General features: G+C 39.7%; 1 protein-coding gene across 3 annotated transcripts in view; it reads right to left on the bottom strand.

Annotated features, from left to right (window-relative positions):
* Positions 1-18,213, bottom strand: part of TTC39B (tetratricopeptide repeat domain 39B) — a 141,267-nt gene that overhangs the window by 30,147 nt on the left and 92,907 nt on the right. For all 3 annotated transcript variants that reach the window (XM_031014796.3, XM_063696365.1, XM_055350800.2), the window contains 4 exons: positions 17,067-17,198; positions 15,902-15,978; positions 9,661-9,728; positions 5,395-5,459 (listed from right to left, as the gene is read on the bottom strand). In XM_031014796.3, coding sequence (XP_030870656.1) covers positions 5,395-5,459; positions 9,661-9,728; positions 15,902-15,978; positions 17,067-17,198 — 342 coding nt within the window. The remainder of the gene's footprint in view (positions 1-5,394; positions 5,460-9,660; positions 9,729-15,901; positions 15,979-17,066; positions 17,199-18,213) is intronic.

Raw genomic sequence — 18,213 nt, 5'->3', positions numbered from 1 at the left:
TTGAATTTCCAGGTAAGTGTGTGTGTGTGTGTGTAAGTCCATGTGTGTGTACACACACACATGCTGTCTCTTTCAAAAAACCCCGCGGTTCATTTCACTGATATGTAAAGGCATACCTTGTTTTATTGCAATTTGCGGATACTGCATTTTTTACAAATTGAAGATTTGTGGCAACTCTGTGTTGAGCAAGTCTATCGACGCCATTTTTCCAACAATATGTGCTCACTTTGTGTTTCAGGGTCACATTTCAGTAATTCTCATAAAATTTCCAAACTTTTTAGTTATTACTGTATCTGTTAATGGTGACCTGTGATGGGAGATCTTAAATGTTACTACTACAGTAATTGTTTCAGGGTGCCATGAACCACACCCATATAAGAGCAAAAGTTATCAATAAATGTTGTGTGTGTTCTGACTGCTCTACTGACAGGCTGTTCCTTCATCTCTCTCCTCCTCAGGCCTCCCTATTCCCTCAGACAAAACAATATTGAAATTAGGCCAATTGGTAACTCTACAGTGGCCTCTCAGTGTTCAAGCGAAAGGAAGATTCGCACCTCTCTCATTTGAAATCAAAAACTAGAAATAATTAAGCGTAGTGAGGAAGGCATGTCAAAAGCCAAGACAGGCTGAAAGCTAGGCCTCTTGTGCCAAACAGTTAGTCAACTTGTAAGTGCAAAAGAAAAGTTCTTGAAGAAAATTAAAAGTGCTACTTCAGTGAATGCACAAATGATAAGAAAACAAAACAGCCCTATTGCTGATGTGGAGAAAGCTATAGTGGTCTGGATAGAACAAACCACCCACAACACTCCCTTAAGCCAAAGCCTAATCCAGAACAAGACCCTAACTCTTCAACTCTATATAGGCTGAGAGAGGTGAGGAAGCTGAAGAAAAAAATGTTGGAAGCTAACAGAGGTTGTTTCATGAATTTAAGGAAAGACACCATCTCTATAACAAAAAAGTGCAGCCGGGCGCGGTGGCTCACACCTGTAATCTTAGCACTTTGGGTGGCCAAGGTGGGCGGATCATGAGGTCAGGAGTTTGAGACCAGCCTGGCCAAGCATGGTGAAACCTTGTCTCTACTAAAAATACAAAAATTAGCCAGGCATGGTGGTGCACGCCTGTAGCCTCAGCTACTCGGGAGGCTAAAGCAGAAGAATCACTTGAACCTGGGAGACGGAGGTTGCAGTGAGCTCAGATCATGCCACTGCACTCCAGCCTGGGCGACAAAGGGAGACTCCATCTCCCAAAAAAAAAAAAAGTGCAAAGTGAAGCTGCAAGTGCTTATGTAGGAGCTGTAGCAAGTTATCCAGAATATCTAGCTAAGATCACTGACAAAGGTGGCTGCACTAAACAACAAATTTTCAGTGTAGACAAAATGGTCTTCTATTGGAAGAAGATGCTATCTAGAACTTTCATATCTAGAGAGGAGAAGTCAATGCCTGGCTTCAAAACTTCAAAGCTCAGGCTGACTCTTGTTAGGGGCTAATGGAACTGGTGACTTTAAATGGAAGCCAATGTTCACTTACCATTCCAAATATCCTAAGGCCCTTAATTGTCCTAAATCTACTCTGCCCATGCTCTATAATTAAAACAACAAAGCCTGGATGATAGCACATCTATTTACAGCATGGTTTACTAAATATTTTCAGTCTACTGTTGAGATCCACTGCTCAGAAAAAAAACATTAATTTCAAAGTATTATTGCTCACTGAAAATGCACCTAGTCACCTAAGAGTTCTGAAAGAGATGTATGCAAGGATTATATTGTTTTCATGCCTACTAACACAACATCCATTCTGCAGCCCATGGATCAAGAAGTAATTTTGACCTTCAAGTCTTATTATTTAAAAAGTACATTTTATAAGGCTATTGCTGCCATAGTGATTCCTCTAATGGATCCAGGGAAAGGAAACAGAAAACCTTCTGGAAAGGATTCATCATTCTACCTATCATAAAGAACATTCGTGATTCATGGAAGGAAGTCAAAACGTCCACATTAGCAGGAGTTTGGAAGAAGTTGATTTCAACCCTCATGGGTCATTCTAAGGGGTTCAAGACTTTGGTGGAGAAAGTAACTTCAGAGGTGTCAGAAACAGAAAGAGAACTAGAATTAGAAGTGGAGCCTGAAGATGAGACTGACTGCTGCCATCTCATGATGAAACTTTAATGGATGAGGAGTTGCCTCTTATGGATAAGCAAGAAAGCAGTTTCCTGAGACGAAATCTACTCCCGGTAAAGATGCCATAAACACTGTTGAAATGACAACAAAGGATTTGGAATATTAAATAAACTTAGCTGATAAAGCAGCAGCAAAATTTGAGAGCATGGATCTAACTCTGAAAGAAGTTCTCCTGTGGGTAAAGTGCCATCAAGTGGTATTGCATGCTATAGAAAAATCTTTTATGAAAGGAAAAGTCAATAGGTATGGCAAACTTCACTGCTGTCCCTTTGTAAAAAATTGCCATAGCCACCCCAACCTTCAGCAACCACCACCCTGAATGTCAGCAGCCATCAACATGGACGCAAGACCTCTACCAACAAAAAGATTATGACCTGCTGAAGGCTGAGATAATTGTTAGCATTTTTTAGCAAAAAAGTGTTTATCAATTAAGGTATGTATATTTTTTAGACATAATGGTATTGTCAGACTTAACAGAATACAGTACAGTATCAACGTAACTTTTATATGCAGCAGGAAACCAAAAAGTTTGTGTGACTCACTTTATTGCAATAGTCACTTTATTGTAGTGGTCTGGAACCCAAAATATCTCTGAGGTATACCTGTATGTCTTTGCCTCTACAGTCCTATTTGAATCCTTTAGTATTTTTAAGTTTTGATGACTAAAACAGCAATTAGCATTGAATTTAACATTCATTTATACCTTCTAAAAATATTTCACAAAGAAATCTATACAACAGCATGTCAGGTACCCAAGATCTACCACCCCCTTCCAGGATTTTGAATGAAACACAGTTTTGTGAAAGGATTTTCAGTGAAAGTACCTCTTAAAATACTAAATTTTGGTTCTGCTACCAGTAATGGTAGGGTAGCTTATGTCAGATTAACTTTCCCACAAGTAACTATTACAAATTGTGGAAAAATCAAAATATACATTTAAAACATATTTTTACACAGTGGAAAATGAAGGGAAAAAAGTAGGAGTCTCAGGAGAGAAGAAAGTAAGAATGGGGCAGAAAAAAAAAGTTTGAAAAATTATGACCACAAATTTCTCAAAACCACACTTAGGCACATCATAGTCAAACTACTGAGACCCAAAGATACAAACTAGTCAGTTTTCAAAAAAGCCAGAAGAAAAGACCCATTATATATAGGGGAACAATAATAGAAATGAAAAACTGAATAACACAGGCTTTAATACAATAGGAAGCCAGTTTTAAAGGGCTGAAAGAAGGAAAAAAACCCACTGACTCAGAAAACTATAGTTAGCAAAAATAACCTTGAAAAGAAAAAGTAAAAAGTAAATATATTTTAAGATAAATGAAAACAGAATTTGTTGAAAGCTGACACCCTATAAGAAATGCTAAAGGACGTTTTTAGTCTGAAAGTAAACAGGAAATATATTTACCATTTTGAATAAGAATATGAAAAATGGTAAGAATATGGGTAAAGAGAGAAGACTACAACATACAACTGATTAAAGAGAAAGTCTGACACCGCATTGTAGGGTTTAAAATATACGTAAATCTGCTATACATCATAAAAATAGCACAAAGGGCCAGGCGCAGTGGCTCATGCCTGTAATCCCAGCGCTTTGGGAGGCCAAGGTGGGTGGATCACGAGTTCAGGAGTTCGAGACCAGCCCGGTCAATATGGTGAAACCCCATCTTTACTAAAAACACAAAAATTAGCTGGCCGTGGTGGTAAGTGCCTGTAGTCCTAGCTGCTCGGGAGGCTGAGTCAGGAGAGTTGCTTGAACCCAGGAGGCAGAGGTTGCAGTGAGCTGAGATCACACCACTGCACTCCAGCCTGGGCAACAAAGCAAGGTCTCGGTCGCAAAAAAATATATATATATATCATAAAGGGCAAAATGTGGTGAATGAAATTACACTTTTGCAAACATCTTATAATTTATGTCCAGTGTTACAATATTAACTATAAGTTGACTGTAATAACTTAAAAAGAATATTATAAACACTAGAGCAACCACAAAAAAATTAGAGAGTACAGCTAAGAGAACAACAGTTTTAAAAATGTTATTAAAGCAAAAGAAGACAGGAAAAAAGGGGGAGAGAACAGATGAGGCAAAGAGAAAAAGCAAAATGGTAGTCACAAGTGCAAACATTCAACTGCCCAGCTATGTGAATCTACAAGAAATACAATTTAAATATTTAAAAATACAATTTAAATATGAAAACAAAAATAGGTTTAAAGTAGAAGAATATATCCCATGCAAAGACTAATTATAAAAAGCATGAGTGCCTATACGAATATTAGACATAACAGATTTCAAGACAAGGAATATCACCAAAGTTAAACAGAGACATTTCAAGATGATGAAAAGGTTAATTCATTAGGAAGACAGAAGAATTATAAACACATATTATAAAAGCCTAGCAACAGAGCTCCTAAATATATGAGGCAAACACTGACAGAACTAAAGGAAGAAAGGGATGACTCCAGATTCAAACTTAGAGCCTTTAACACTCTGAGTAAATAACAGACAACTGGATAAAAATCAATAAGGATATGAACAATGCTATGGCCACCTCAGCTGAACATTTCCATCTATTGCAGAAAGTTCTACTGGGCAGTGCCGCTCTGGAGTCTGAACCAAAGATATTACTATAATTTTAAATTTATAAACTGTTCTAAGGAGAGAGAAAACTAAAATTATCTAATCAGAAATTATGTCAGTAGCTTTATTTTCAGCTAGCTCTTAAAATTGTATTTAAACTTAAATTCTGTTGTCCTATAACACTGAATACACACTCAACCAAAAATTAAGTTCATTTTTACCAACACCAAATAAAAAATCCTAGTCAGGCCAGGCGTGGTGGCTCACACGTGTAATCCCAGCACTTCGGGAGGCTGAGGCGGGCGGATAATGAGGTCAGGAGATCGAGACCATCCTGACTAACACAGTGAAACCCCGTCTCTACTAAAAATACAAAAAATTAGCCGGGCGTGGTGGCGGGCGCCTGTAGTCCCAGCTATTCGGGAGGCTGAGGCAGGAGAATGGCGTGAACCCGGGAGGCGGAGCTTGCAGTGAGCCGAGATTGCGCCACTGCACTCCAACCTGGGTGACAGAGTGAGACTCCGTCTCAAAAAAAAAAAAAAAAATCCTAGTCAAACTTAATTTAGGAGAACTGTGAAAAACAAAGGAGTATACAGCACAAAATTATTTACAAACCACATCTTACTTTTTAACTTACTTATATATTTGGTAACTTGTTCTAATTTTGAGTCCACCTTTGATGAAGTTGATCATATTTTCATCCTGAAAATAATTCAGTTAAAAAATTAGATTATTTAGCAAAAAATTTTAAATTGTCCCCACAGTTGTGTGTTTGTGTGATTAGAAAAACAAAAACAAACAAACAAAAAAGTATTTTGAGGACATAATTTTGAAATTAACACATACTCTTGCTTTACATTTAAAAGTTTTTGGGGTAATTTTTCTTCCACATTAGAGGACAACAAAAACAAAATACTTGTAAAATCCTTCAATTATTTTTTTTTAATTTTTTATTTTATTTTATTTTATTTTATTTATTTATTTATTTATTTATTTATTTTTATTACACTTTAAGTTTTAGGGTACATGTGCACATTGTGCAGGTTAGTTATGGATGAAATTGGAAACCATCATTCTCAGTAAACTATCGCAAGAACAAAAAACCAAACACCGCATATTCTCACTCATAGGTGGGAATTGAACAATGAGATCACATGGACACAGGAAGGGGAATATCACACTCTGGGGACTGTTGTGGGGTGGGGGGAGGGGGGAGGGATAGCATTGGGAGATATACCTAATTATTTTATATTACTAAGGAGGTAATCCTCACCAATTAGGGGCCATATGCGGTCCAAATTATTTTAATAAACATTGACATCTACTGAGCAATTTTCTTCTGGGTTTAATAGAATGTAAAATGGATGACTTTAACAATCTGCTCTAAGGCCAAACCTTCCAGTACATTACACCCAGTAAATGGGACAATGGTCCTTCTTTCACAGAGTACTTTAGCAGTCAGAGTCTTTTTAATGTTGCGAATTTTACTAACACACATTTCTAGGCCCAAAATAACTGGTCTGGTTTCTGAAATGGCTGTCACTACTATACAATTTTGTTTTAGGAAAACAACACCACTTCAATTCTGTTTATCTGATTGTCATCGACCATAAAATTGAGGCTGTTGGCCTAGATGAATGGCATTTTCGGGGTCAGCATTCTAGGATTCTAAGACAATAAATTACATCAAATAACCACTTGAAGGAAGTTACTCTAATAGATGGTACTAGTGGAGACAGTCCTACGTTTTGCATATCCAGAGAGAAAGTTTTTCTAGTCTATTGATATCAGAAAGATGCTCTGGCTGGGCGCGGTGGCTCACGCCTGTAATCCCAGCACTTTGGGAGGCCGAGGCGGGTGGATCACCAGGTCAGGAGATCAAGACCATCCTGGCCAACATGGTGAAACCCCATCTCTACTAAAAATACAGAAATTAGCCAGGCATGGTGGCGGGTGCCTGTAGTCGCAGCTACTCGGGAGGCTGAGGCAGGAGAATCACTTGAACCTGGGAGGTGGAGGTTGCAGTGAGCCAAGATCGCGCCACTACACTCCAGCCTGGTGACAGAGCGAGACTCCACCTCAAAAAAATAAATAAAAAGAAGAAAAAAGAAAGATGCTCTGATATGTATTTCTCGTGTACTTAAGCATCCTTCTGTAGCAAAAGAAAAACTGAATTTCATTTACTAATTTCATTAATTGCTTAAATATTTAATGTTCTAATTATTATAAGAATCAATAGATATGAAATTCAATGTTTATCTTCTTAAATTAAGGAATCTTATGATTACATAAAATCCAATACCAACCAGAAAAGAATTTCTTAAATTAGCTTGAAATATACGTCAAAAAAAAACAAACAAACATATTTCATTTCAGGATTCATCAAACTTAAACTTAATGCCTATTTTATACCAGGCACCCAAATGCAAAAACAGATGAAAGTAATACAATATGTTAAGGGAGGGCGTCAAGCACGGGGAGGGAGCCATGCACGGGGACGGGATCATGCATGGGATGTCATGAGAACACAAAGTAGTGGCATGGAGAGGGCCAGACATGCCTCCTGGAAGCATTGGTGCTTTAAGCACAAAAATAATTAGAAACTGGACAGGTATAGAAAGGCAAAGCAGATGTGAATTTGTAAGCAAAGTAAAACTCAAGTGGAAAGACAGGGTGGCATTAAGGATCATGATGGGTTTGGCCATGTGTGCATATGTAATTCCACACTGCTGAAGAATCTATTGCAAAGAGAATGACCAAGGAGTTAAGAAAGCTACCTCCAGCCATGCTACTCAAGTATGCAACCCCGTCAGTGGCTTTCAAGGACACCTGTAAAGTGCAGGGGGCGGGTAGGGAACATAGAGAGGAGGTACCAGTTTTGTTTGAAAAAGTACCCCCCTCATTTGTGACATTCTGATACAGAATACTGCCATACTCAATCAATCAGAGCTACTGAATGCTGAAGCAGAGAAGTGACCAGGTCAGAGACTCATTTTTAAGAGGTTACTCAACCCTCAACTGCAGAATAGGGAATGAGCTGAAGGTAAAAGAAATTAGAGAGGGAAAGTCACTAGGTTGCCGTGCAGTCCAGCAAAGAGTAGATAAGCACTTCTTCTAGAACAATGATAGGAAGAGACGGAGCTGCACAATCTTTAAAAGGCTAAAGCAGCATGAATATAAAGGTGACTGGGTGGGAGTCATGAGGAAGAGGGGACAAACATGGATATCTCTTTAATTTCAAATCCCCAAATATAAAATAAGCCTTCAAATCCCAGATTTGATTGCCAAATCCCTGTTTGGAAAACAGAAAAAAACTTGGGCCTCCATGACTATCATATGATGCTTACTGAGGCAGTAAGACTGTTGTTATCAACCAGTCTTTGTAATGTCTGGGTTTTAGGAAACAGGGTCATGGGCTACAGTGATTCCGTTTTACTAAACCAGAATCCAACCCAAGAGGTAAACCTCCAGGAAAAGAAAGAAGCAACTGTCAATAATTTAAAAGATTGTGGCCGGGCGCAGTGGTTCACGTCTATAATCCCAGCACTTTGGGAGGCCGAGGTGGGTAGAACACCTGAGGTCAGGAGTTCGAGACCAGCCTGACCAATATGGTGAAACCCTGTCTCTACTGAAAATACAAAAATTAGCCAGGCATGGTGGCACACGTCTGTAATCCCAGCTACTTGGGGGACTGAGACAGAAGAACTGCTTGAACCCAGGAGGCAGACGTTGCAGTGAGCCGAGATTGTGCCACTGTACTCCAGCCTGGGTGACAGAATGAGGCTCCAACCACCCTGCCACCCCTTCCCCACCAAAAAAAAAAAAAAAAAGATTGTGAGTGAGGGAAGATTTTCCATTTCACAGCTGAATTTCTTTCTGATTTCTTACAATCTCTACCCCACCTCACCCTCACTGTAGCCATCACTATCACCCATGAAGCCATTATGTGAAAATTTATGTTTTACAGAAGCATTAGAAGATACAGAAATAGGCAAGGTACTGACTGTATCAGTTCCCAGAGGTGAAATTAAAATGGATCATAAGAAAAGGATTAATTGTTTAGTGACTTCTAAAAACTGCTCTTCCAAAGGAAGAAATAAAAGAAAGGAGAATGAGAATATAGAAAGAAGGGGAAAAATAAAATTTGAAGTGTACACGCTATGCATGCATAACTGAACTTGACTGAGGCGAGTGGTGTAACAGGGGACACTTCCTCTGCCCGGGCCACTCCCATGTGCGGACTCTACCAGTAGAAAATGCAAAGGAGAATACTCTCCCGGTTTTCACACAGATGCATCTTAAAATTAGATGTGACGGTTGCAAAGCAGTTTCTTTAAAGTTTCTTTTTTTGTTTTTGAGACAAAGTCTTGCTCTGTCACCCAAGCTGAAGTGCAGTGGTAGGACCTTGGCTCACGGAAATCTCCGCCTCCCAGGTTCAAGTGATTTTCCTGCCTCAGCCTCCTGGGTAGCTGGGATTACAGGCGCCCGCCACCATGCCTGGCTAATTTTTTTTTTGTATTTTCAGTAGAGACAGGGTTTCACCATGTTGGCCAGGCTTGTCTCGAACTCTGGACCTCAGGTGATCTGCCCACCTCAGCCTCCCAAACTGCTAGGATTACAGGCGTGAGCCACCCTGCCTGGCCTAGTTTCTTTAAAGACACAGTCTTTAAAGGGCAATGATTCCCAGTGGAGTGCAATTTGAAATAGATTCTTAAGTGCAGTAGAGGAGGAACAAAGCTCTCTAGCATCTTTTTTCAGCCAAAGTTTATCAGAATAACAAATATTTGCCATTACAACTCTAAGTCAAAAGAACTGAAGCTTTGACATAGAATGCACCACATTTTTCTATGCAGCACTGGCAGTCTTCCCAGCCAATACTAATTCCAAGCCAAATATTCATTACCTGCACAAACGTGAGTGCAGCTTTCTGTAGGAGACACTCGGCATAACAGATTTCAGCATGCATTTCCTCTACAAAAAACAAATAAAATTATATTAAGTAAAATCACACATCCAAAGTGATTGCTCTGTGATGTTCAGGAAAGACTGGCAGATAAATGAACCCAAGAGAGACCCCAAAACTTAGATTGCCCTTGTGCTTCCACAAAAGTGGAATGATAACCCCATTTCTCACTTTGTCAGGAAGATTTTCCTGGAATGTGTGAAGTGTTCAGGGAAGTCATCCCCATTCAAATGTAACTGCAAAGAGTCAGTCACTTCGTATCAGAGACGCAAACTCAACTCACAAGGGGAAATGAACATTTAAAAGCACTTTTTTAAAAAAGGAAACCACTTATTTTTTAACTTAATTAGTAACATAAAACTTTGGCTGTGCGTGGTGGTTCACGCCTGTAATCCCAGCACTTTGGGAGGCCGAGGTGGGTGGATCACCTGAGGTCAGGAGATCGAGACCAGCCTGACCAACAGGCAGAAACCCCATCTCTACTAAAAATACAAAAATTAGCCAGGCGTGGTGGCACATGCCTGTAATCCCAGCTATTTGGGAGGCTGAGGTAGGAGAATCACTTGAACCCGGGAGGTGGAGGTTGCAGTGAGCCGAGATAGCGCCATTGCACTCCAGCCCAGGCAACAAGAGTGAAACTCCATCTCAAAAAGAAAGAAAAAAAAAAACTTTCACACAGTTTTAAAAGTTGAAAAAAACTAAATTAAACGTATGAATGCTAGCTTCTAAAATATGAAGGTATGGTAACCATGACACTAACCAGACACATTAGCTACCTGAAAAGAAAGCAGCAATTCTCTAGAGCTCGGTGAAAAAGAAACGTCCTGCACGGCCACGTTAAGACTCCTCACACATGAAGACCTGATATAGAAAGAGGTAGCACTACCCCAGTTTCAGGCTAATTTGATCATGTAGATGTCTAGCACAAGAACAAGGTACTCACAAAAAGGGGTTAGGTGGGGCTCTGTGCATCCCAGGGACCTGCGGAGTACCCCAAAACACACACCCTAGCTTCCCAACCACCCATTATACTTGCAGAGGATGGAAAGACAAATCTTTACTTTTTTCCATACACAAGTCAGCAGATTCTTGCTCTATCCATGGGATGCAAAGTGGCATGATATTTAAGTAAATGAGCCTGGGGTATTTAGGAGCCTGGGCTGCTAAAAAGGCTCTGCCACGTACGAGCTATAGGACCTCGTCCCCTCTCTGCTGGTTTCCTCATTTATAAAGGCCACTAACACCGCCTCTAGTTCACAGCTGAAGGATCAAATGAAGTGCTGCACACAGAGCTCATGATACAGAGTAAGCACTGGATCAGTGCTAACTACGTGCACTGAGATTACTGTCCATGATCCATGTCACTGCTTTTTGGTAAAAGCTCAGAAAGCAGAAAGCATTTTTATGTGGAGTGTGACTGAAAATAGGGTATTTCTTATTATTGGGATTAGTGCTAAATAGACTTAGATGACAACAAGTACTTTCTTGCACTTATACACATAGATGCCACCCCCACCCTACACACACGTACAACCCACTGGTTCTCATAAATTGGTTCAAGTTCCTGCCATGCTCATATTCCAATGTTTAATTTACAAAGAAGCACCTCTGCAGCTAAGGTCTTCAACAGTACACAGAAAGATGGGGTCAAAGCCATTAACAGACCAAACTTGAGGAGTTACAGCCTGCACATCCACAGTCAGGGTCTCAGTCCTTCAGAACACCTCTCCTCAAAGTGTGCCTAGTGATTTTCTAGCTGTGTTCAGCGGGATACCAACTGGCAACTTATTTTTACCCAGTCACCTGAATATCCTCTTCCTAGGTAATTCTGTAACAGAGTGAGAACCAGGAATTATGAGCTATGAAAGTCTGCTCAGGAATACAGATTGCTGGCTTGGGGTACATGCAGAGGGGATGAAGTCCGTGGTGGTGATGGCAGCGGTGGGGGATGGGGGGCGGAGGGGAGTGTGCTGGTAACAGGAGCAAGGAAAGCCAAGAGCACCTTCAGGAAAAGCCAGTCAAGGGAGGAGACATCAATGAGGCTGGAAGGGCTAAGTCAAGGCTCAATTATAAACGGCCTTGAATGTTAGAGTCTGCACTTGATTCAGGAAGCAACAGTGAGTCAGTCCCTGCAGAGATCTGAGCAGATGGGTGGGCAGATCAGGGTTAAGTGAAAGATGAACAAATTTAAGAGCAGCATGGGGATGTGACAACAAGGCAGACAGAAAAGGCATGAGAGTTTGAACTTTGTATTCTGCAAATAAGTATCTGTCATATTAAATCCCTTTCACATCCTAGGCACTCACTGCATTTAAATATCTGTTTGTAAAGGCAATTTGAAACCCATTTGGGGCAATCCGCCAGCCACAAGAGAAAAGAACTAGTATGTTCCACATTAAACCCATGAAAAGTTTAATGAAATATACTCACTCCTGTAGACAACCAGACACGCAAGGATGTAAATGAAAATTACCAAGAGGAAAAACAAATCACACACTAAAGCTACAATGTTTTGACATGCTCCCTTGAACACAAAGTCTGTTTGGGTTGCAGTTGACAGCCAAACTCACTAAGAATAAAATACAGCTTAATTTATAAAAGTGTTATTCTTTCACTGTGGTTGATTTACATTGCATAGTTCTTTAGTTCTCAAAATTAGCCATTAGGCACTTATGAGTAAGTAACTACCAGAATATTTCTTAATTATAAATTCCTTAGTCCACAGGAGTAAATATCTTCATGGTGCACTGATATAATGTTAGCTAAGCACTGCTTTTAGATATGAAAGTCTAAATAAACCTGTATTTCATAATAGGCTATAGTCACAAGTTTATTAGTTTATTTTTTTAATTTATGTAGAGACAGGGTCTTGCTCTGTCACCCAGGGTGGAGTACAGGGGCATGATCTGCACTCACTGCAACCTCTGTGATATGGTTAGGCTTTGTGTCCTCACCCAAATCTCATCTTGAATTGTAATCCCCATAATCCCCTTGTATCAAGGGTGGGAACTGGTGGGAGATGTTTGGATCATGGGGGTGGTTTCTCCCATGCTGTTCTCATGACAGTGAGTCAGTTCTCACGAGATCTGATGGTTTTATAAGTGTTTGACAAGTTCCTCCTACATGCACTTCTCCTTCCTGCCACCTTGTGAAGAAGGTACCTTGCTTCCTCTTTGCCTTCTGCCATGACTTTAAGTTTCCTGAGGTCTCCCCAGCTATGCAGAACTATGAGTCAATTAAACCTCTTTCCTTTATAAATTACCCAGTCCTGGGCAGTTCTTTAGAGTAGTGTGAAAATGGACTAATACACTCCACCTCCTGGGCTCAAGGGATCCTCCCACCTTAGCCTCCCGAGTAGCTGGGATTACAGGCACAAGCCACCAGGCCCAGCCTACTTTTTATAATTAGTAAAAAGTAATTTTCTACCTTATTCCAGATTTCCTAAAGTGCCATTGTTCAAAGACATTATAAAAATATAACAACACAGTATCATCTATTTTCAAGATGACTAACACAGAAATAATTCATTATTTCCTTCATCCGTGTATGACACATTTCATGCCCTTCTCTACTTGCCTACAGGAGAAAGTGTGGGTTACAGTGGAAGAGTTGTGGCTTAGGGAAAGGCAGATGATCAGTTAACCCTACTCTGCTAGGTGGCGAATCCTGGCCACTTGTTTATAACTCTGATCAGTTCCAAGTCTACAAAGAGGAGGTTAGATTGGTTAATGTTAAGAAAAGCAACAAGGACAGTATATGGCACATACAGGATGCTTTTTAAAAATGGAGGATTATCGGCTGGGCACGGTGGCTCACACCTGTAATCCCAGTACTTTGGGAGGCTGAGGTGGGCGGATCACGAGGTCAGGAGATTGAGACATCCTGGCTAACGTGGTGAAACCCCGTCTCTACTAAAAATACAAAAAATTAGCCAGGCGTGATGGCGGGCACCTGTAATCCCAGCTACTCGGGAGGCTGAGGCAGAAGAATGGTGTAAACCTGGGAGGCGGAGCTTGCAGTGAGCTGAGATCATGCCACTGCACTCCAGCCTGGGCAACAGAGTGAGACTTGGTCTCAAAAAAAAAAAAAAAAAAAAGGAGCATTATCATCTTATGTTTCAAATTATTATTATTATTTTTGAGACAGAGTATCACTCTGTCACCCAGGCAGGAGTGCAGTGGCGCGATCTCAGCTCACTGCAACCTCCACCTCCTGGGTTCAAGCTCCTGCCTCAGCCTCCTGAGCAGCTGGGACTACAGGTGTGCGCCACCATGCCTGGCTAATTTTTATATTTCTAGTAGAGACGGGGTTTCACCATGTTGGCCAGGCTCGTCTGGAACTCCTGACCTCGTGATCCACCCGCCTCGGCCTCCCAAAGTGCTGGGATTACAGGTGTGAGCCACCACACCCGGCCAAATTATTATTATTATTTATACTCATATAAAAAATACCATGTCATTCATGCCAAAATGCAGCTAAAAAAAATCTCAAATATCAGCCTTCATACCAAAAGGCAAAAGGGAGGCAGAGGTCAATGGGCCACTAGAGGGAAACCATAGAGCGAGTAACAGAAAGGAGAATAAAACAAAAGGGTTCAATTTCTTTTGGGCCTATTTGATTTCTCATTAACCCATTTTAGTGAACTTTAGGTCTAACGGGACTAATTTACACAAGCAGCCCAAAGATGGAAAATATGCAGACATATTCTATCCGAAGTCAAGGGGATAAATACATTCTTATAAATAGTTGGAGGTCAGTTTCTAGAGAAAAAGATGATGGGTTTCAGCTGCCTAGAATGACCAATGAAATGCCATTCTGTCTGACCACGGTTTTGGGGTCAACATCATGCCCCTTTGAAATAAGTCCCAAAGATGTGAAATGTCTCATAATTCCTCTCCTATAATCAATACTCTAGCTTCACATCATGCAAATGTTCCCAACTTCTCTAACGTCCATAACAAGTTGATAATACTCATCTAACAAAATAAACAAAACTTCCTAATAAAACACACTCAAAAATATGTCTGACATATACTTGACCATTAGAAACTACTCTGACAGCAATATCCAGAATTGCTCTTGCTCTAATCAGCCAAAGCTACTTCTAGTAGCTTTGTATTTTGTGTTCTCTAGTATGATATATTCTAGTATTTTGTGTTACCTCTTCAGAGAACATGTTTGACAATGGCAATACAGGCACAGATTCTCCTGGGATGGCAAAAGCTTTATTCTACAATAGTGACATTTGAAGGACATTTTTTTTTCCTTCTACAGGAATATTTAGATGCTCCTTTCTTGTAAACTATTGTGGACTAGAGTGTAACACTGAAAAGACAGAACTGATCATGAACCTTCTGCCCTAGTCCCAGGGGGCACGTCAAGCAATTGACAGCAACAGGGGTCATTTCCTCCCATCTATCTGATCAGGGTGCCGCAGCCAGCCATTCCTGGATTCTTGAATATTCCTAAATGTCCACAAACCAAGCATCTTCCATACTGTGAAACATTATCATTTTTAAAAGATATCAAAATTACTTTCACTTTGAAAAAAATTTTTAATAGCTTGTGGAAAACTGAAACTCTCAAAGATGAATGCTAAGAATATAAACTGACCTATATGTAGAAAAAAACTGGGAATACCTATAAATATAGTAAGTTTTCAAACTGTCAGTCCTGGTTCTTCCACTTTTAGGAATCTATCTTATGAAATAACTTTTTAAAATGCATGAATCCATATGTATAAGGATTCTAGGACACCATTATTCATATCAGTGAAAAAATAAAAACCATAGAGAAAAGCCAAGTAAAGTACAGTGTATCAATCCTATGGAATACCACACAGCTGTTAAACACTCACATGTAACGATCTGGGGAAGTGTCAATGTCAAATTCACATTGTAGGACAACACCTATTATGTGATTCTATGCTTGCAAAAAAAAAAAATGAACAATCCATGAGCAACAACAAAAACCTTATGTGTACCTTATTTATGTATTTGAGTATGTACACAGAAAAGGCTTCAAAATGAACTATTAACAATGGTTGCTTCCGGAGGGTGAGTATGATAGGGAAGAGAAAAAGACATTCCATTTACTTTATATACTTCAGTATGGAATTTTATGAGATGATCATTTAACTATTAAAATCAAGGAAAAAAGTGATCTTTTAAATGACTTTTACCTTCACTCAGTTGCTCCAGGGATCCTCTAGAAAGAAGACTTGAGAAAGATTCTACAACTGTGTATTTTTTCCTATATCTACATTGAATAAATAAAAAGGGAGATAGAAAATAGAAAAAAAAATCAGGCTGAGTTCATTTTCATTTGACATTCATTTCAGTCACTATCACACCAAAGAGTCAAAAAGCTGAAACTCTAAACCCTGAAGTCTATAGGACACAGATCATCCTTTTCCAACACTCTACATGCAGCACTGGCTAGCCATTTGTGGGAACTCAGTCTGTGCTACTGAACACCACGTGGGGAAACCCACACACACCAGTGAAAACTAACCTCCAAAGTACCTTCCCTTATCCCTATAACTAAAATCAGTATTTGTGGTAAAATTCTCCACAGGTTAAAAATGAAGTTAAAGTGCAATATTTGGAAGCTCTCTTCATTTGAGGAGCTTACAACACAATTACATCAGGATGTAATTTCACCCATGTTAACCTTCTGATCATGAACCTTCTGCCCTAGTCCTATGGGGGCACATCAAGCAATTGACAGCAACAGGGGTCATTTCCTCCCATCTATCTGATCAGGGTGCTGCAGCCAGCCATTCCTGGATTCTTGAATATTCCTAAATGTCCACAAACCAAGCATCTTCCATACTGTGAAACATCTATCATTTTTTAAAAGATATCAAAATAACTTGCCCCTTGAAAAAAATTTTGATAGGGTCTTCCTATATACACAAAGTAAAGCTTAAAATAAAACTAAAAATCTATCTCATTTTCACCAAACAAAAGTGTTCAAAAACAGGTCCTTCTTAAACAAATAAAACATTCCCTCATGAATTTGCATCTCCCACTTAAAACAAGAATGTTCCTTGTGTGGCTTGGTTTGGCATGCAGTACCTAATGTCATCTATATTGAGAGATGCTTGCTGCTAATCCCACTGAAATCCCCCCCAGATCTCTGTAGCTCAGAACCCAGGCTATCAAAAAGAAAAGTGGAATATATAGATGCCAAATGGGAATCCTTCAGCTTCGAGGCTGAATTTCTTTTCTGTAACTGTGGCCAATTTCAAACACAGAGCTTTTGGTCAGGCAAATGACATTATTTTTGTCACACAGGCATAAAAGTTTGCAGTCACATCTTAAGTATTTAATGACTCGTCATACTTTTGGCAGGTTTGTAAAGCGTCCTTCATGGCAGAAATGCCGTTCTGGATGTCCTGTTGCTCGAAGGTCAGGACAGCCTGCAACACCACAATGGTACTGTAGCCCAAGGCATGGTACATACTCTCCTTAGCCCTGGGAAGAACACAGGGAATTCAGACATTTTAATTCAATGGAAATACTGATCATAAGAAATCCTAGTAAATGCATGTCCTGACTTGCACAGTAACCTTTATTCCTTCACCATAAACACCGAAATTATATGCGTGGTGAAAAGTAACCTCTTAAAAACTCAAGTACCAAGGACTTTCCAATGTAAACCCACACAGGCAGAACAAAATGTTCCAGGTTGAAGGGGACAATATGCATTTCCCTATTTCAACACAAGAGGGCAGTCTGCAGGCAGATTGCAAGCAAACTGTTTTCTGTTGAAAAAGGGGCAGCATACGGCCTTTGGCTCTGAAATAAGTGCTAAAATAAAGGCAGCTGGAAATGTATTTTTTGACAGATTCTGATATATTTTTTCAAAAATAAAGGCTTATATAAAATAATCCCTCTCCTGTCCAGCCAAAGGCCAAGAGCAAACAAGATTTTGGGATAAGTTAGGCTGGTCACAAGAGCCATGACCAAAGTAGTTGTCAGACCTTATATCTAGTCTAATCCCATTATCTGAAGTTCCCGATTAAAGTTCTTGATATTTCAAATCATCAAGTTACAGTGAGAACTGCTTCAGGATTCTTAAGGATGTTAACTAGAACTAGTCCTAATAGATGGCAGACATCCAGATTTTCGGGCTATGAGAACATCATTTATTTTCTCAAAACTTCTTAAGCTGTATTAATTATTTATAAGGTGTAAAATGGTAATGCATGGTTTTGTGTTTAATTTAAATATTAATGCATAACAGCCTGCTGCCATGCAAAACAAATGCAAGCCACATTATTCTTTGCCTCCATGGAAATAGTCTAAACATCCTTTGGTAATTTGCAGCTTGTCCTGAACATTGAGGGCACTATCTGTTCAAAAGAACAACAAGGAATCAGAGCAGCCCAAAGTTAATCATTAATTGTGGTTTCAAACCTCACATTTTTAACTGAAAGCTCTTTCAGCAAGCAAAAAAAAAAAAAAAATGATTCAAGTGAGGGAAAAG

Source organism: Gorilla gorilla, chromosome 13 (genome assembly GCF_029281585.2).
Source record: "Gorilla gorilla gorilla isolate KB3781 chromosome 13, NHGRI_mGorGor1-v2.1_pri, whole genome shotgun sequence".
NCBI lineage: Eukaryota > Metazoa > Chordata > Mammalia > Primates > Hominidae > Gorilla > Gorilla gorilla.
Note: the sequence above shows the minus strand (reverse complement) of the source record. Positions and strands in the feature narration are given on the sequence as shown.